Source organism: Notothenia coriiceps, unplaced genomic scaffold, assembly GCF_000735185.1.
Source record: "Notothenia coriiceps isolate Sejong01 unplaced genomic scaffold, NC01 NC01_scaffold00006939, whole genome shotgun sequence".
In the NCBI taxonomy this organism is placed as follows: Eukaryota; Metazoa; Chordata; class Actinopteri; order Perciformes; family Nototheniidae; genus Notothenia; species Notothenia coriiceps.
Genome location: NW_011339640.1, coordinates 20720 through 23669, shown reverse-complemented (window position 1 = coordinate 23669; position 2950 = coordinate 20720). Strand labels below are relative to the sequence as shown.

At 44.0% G+C, this 2950-nt stretch overlaps 1 protein-coding gene across 1 annotated transcript in view; it reads left to right on the top strand.

The window, feature by feature from the left end:
• LOC104943850 (arrestin domain-containing protein 3-like) overlaps window positions 1–2950 on the top strand; it is a 20678-nt gene that overhangs the window by 15330 nt on the left and 2398 nt on the right. The window contains exon 8 of the mRNA XM_010769315.1: window positions 2524–2665. Coding sequence (XP_010767617.1) covers window positions 2524–2665 — 142 coding nt within the window. The remainder of the gene's footprint in view (window positions 1–2523; window positions 2666–2950) is intronic.

Here is a 2950-nt window from a genome sequence, read left to right as displayed (position 1 = left end):
GCCAGTCGTGAAAGATTGTTCCTGTAGTGAAGTCCCAAGTTACGTAGCAGAACACAAGGTAATACCAATTTCACCTCACGTCCTGAAGACTCTACAAGCATTTCGCAGAGAAATTTTCAAAGGGAGGTAGTCAACTTGTGGAATGAACAGTGTGTTGTCTTTATAGCGTCAGCGACTTGAAATTGTAATAAAGACAAGGACGTCAGTCATCGAAGCGTTGTCCTGTCGGTTCGAGTTCAGATAAAAAATTCCATTCTTTATTTTTGTCAACAGATCCAGCTTATACTCTGTAACAATACGTCTGGACGTCGAGTGGTCCGGCTATAGACAAAAATCACTTCGTGAAAACCCGAAAAGATTTCAGGTCTTAAGAGCGAGGAAAGACATTTGAGGCCTTTAATTCAAAAAGAAGGCTTTATACATTCTGTTAAAAAATCTAACGTCTTAAAATTTGCACGACTCGCATCTTAGCGCGCGCTTAAGACGAAAAAGACTATTAGAGTGTAAAGACTGTTGACACCCTTAGGTTGCTAGAGTGAAAACGGACATTTCAGAGCCTTATAAGAGAGAAGAAAGGACATTTAGAGCGTTATTGTCCTGGGGTTTAGAGCGAAACATAAGTCTTTTAGGATTTTACCAACTAAAACGATACGTCCTTTCTTTTTCTGTAAAGTCAAAAAATACTTTAGAGTTTAAGAGCAAAAAGGGGTTTTAACATGGAAAAAATACTTTAGAGTCTAAGGAGCAGAGAAAGATAATAGAGTGAGAAAAGTAAATCTTAGTGGCTGTTAAACTTTTAGTCTTAGACAAACAAGAAGTAATTCGAAAGAGATTTCAAGTCTAAAAACTAGAATTTTAGCTTGATAATGCCTGATAAAAATTTTTTTCGCGCATCTCCTACAACAGAGAAAACATCTCTTAAAACTTTGAAGCCATTGTATAGTAAAATACAAAAGCCTTGCGACGTACCACACCCGAACCGACTTCTACCAAAAAGTACACTTGTAAACGAGAGAACATAGACAGTCGAAGACTCCAGAGACGGACCGCTATAGCCTCTCCACCCCAACTCACCCGACAAATTTGCTACTTCGTCCACCAAGGTGTCCACAGGAGCTCCTCGAACGGAGGTGCCAGCGGCGCACAGAGGTCTAGGCACACGAGGTCTCCCGACGGCCGCTCATCGCGAGGTAGGTCCCTCAGGAGAAAGGTCCTCGCACGACAGGCAGCGTGACCACGGCAGCAAGGTCCACACAGAAAACGCACGTCCTCGGAAGGAGTCCTCGCGCAAGCGCGTCTCGACGGGAGGTCTCGCACGTCCTAGTTAGTAGGGTTATGGGTCGAAAGGACCACGAGGATTGTTTAACGGAGTTGCTATATATTTAAGTACTAAAAGCTCTTGCACACGAATGACTGGGAATTGAGTCACTGCTTGCCATACGTTCTCGGCCAACGTGCGGTTTGCGTCACTTCACTAATTTGGACTCCTCCGCGAGAGCGACGTCCTCTAGTTCTGCATACACACCTGAGTCTTTATTCCTTGGACTTGGGAGAGGCGCTAAGGGGACTAGGCGACAGCCGGTGTATCTGTGAGAGGACGGCGTCTGAAGGACTAGGCGCATAGGGTTGCTATCTGTGTGCTAGAGGACCGTCTCTAAAGGAGCTTATGCGTTACAGGGCTGTATCTGGGACGACGGACGCGTCGTGAAAGGCGACTAGGGACAGGGTGTATCTGAGAGGACGTGCTGGAAAGGACGACTAAAGGCGGGGTAAAGATAATGAGAGGCTGGGGACATTATGTTCTTTATATCTACATTTAAAACTACTCAGGGTTCCCATGGATCATAGAAGACACGGGAAAAACCAGAACATTGAGTTTAGCTTTAGCGCAGGAATATCAATGCTTTTGATATTTCTTACTGGATGAGTTTCTGTAAAGCTTCTGATTATCAAAGTTAATCAACCCTCGATCCTAGTCTAAAACTCTGCCTCGAATTTCAAGGGACATTTTAAATTGGATATAAAGGGGGGAACCCACAGTGAACCCTGAGGAAGCTGCAGCACTCACATCGTCTGATATATTAAACCTCCCGGCCTTACAGAGACAGAACAGCTGATACCTCTAGCAGACATGTTGTATATCTGAAGTGTGTGTGTGTGTGTGTGTGTGTGTGTGTGTGTGTGTGTGTGTGTGTGCAGGACGTCTGAGTACACAGTGTTCACATATCTCACACTGCAGGCTGTGTAATGCACCATAGGTCATGTGTATATGAAAATACTCTGAGTACACCCACACACACACACACACACACACACACACACACACACTCAAATGAAGCCGTCTGAATGTCTGTCACACACACACACTGAAACACACACACACACACACACACACACACACACACACACACACACCACTCACTCACTCACTCACTCACTCACTCACTCACTCACTCACTCACTCACTCACTCACTCACTCTCTCACACACACTCACACACTCACGCCCTCTCCCTGTGTGCAGGTGTACGTGGACGTCCCCGGCGGTCTGAACCTCTCTCTCTCTCTCCCTCTGGTGATCGGCACCATCCCGCTGCACGCCTCCACCTCCAGGAGCTCCAGCATCAGCAGCTGCTGCAGCTGGGGCCCAACAGAGACCCCCGAGGGTACGCACATTCTGCATATTTGATTTAATCCTGTTTTATTTTATTTATTTGTATTCATATTTATTCTTTATGTTTTTTTATTAGTATTTTTTTATTTTTTTATTTTAATATTATTTATCATGTTTTACTCCTTTTTTAAAAATTATTATTTTTATTATTTTTATTTATTTAATTAATTACTATTTTTTTTTTTTTTTTNGTGTGTGTGTGTGTGTGTGTGTGTGTGTGTGTGTGTGTGTGTGTGTGTGTGTGTGTGTGTGTGTGTGTGTTCTATCTGATCCCGAT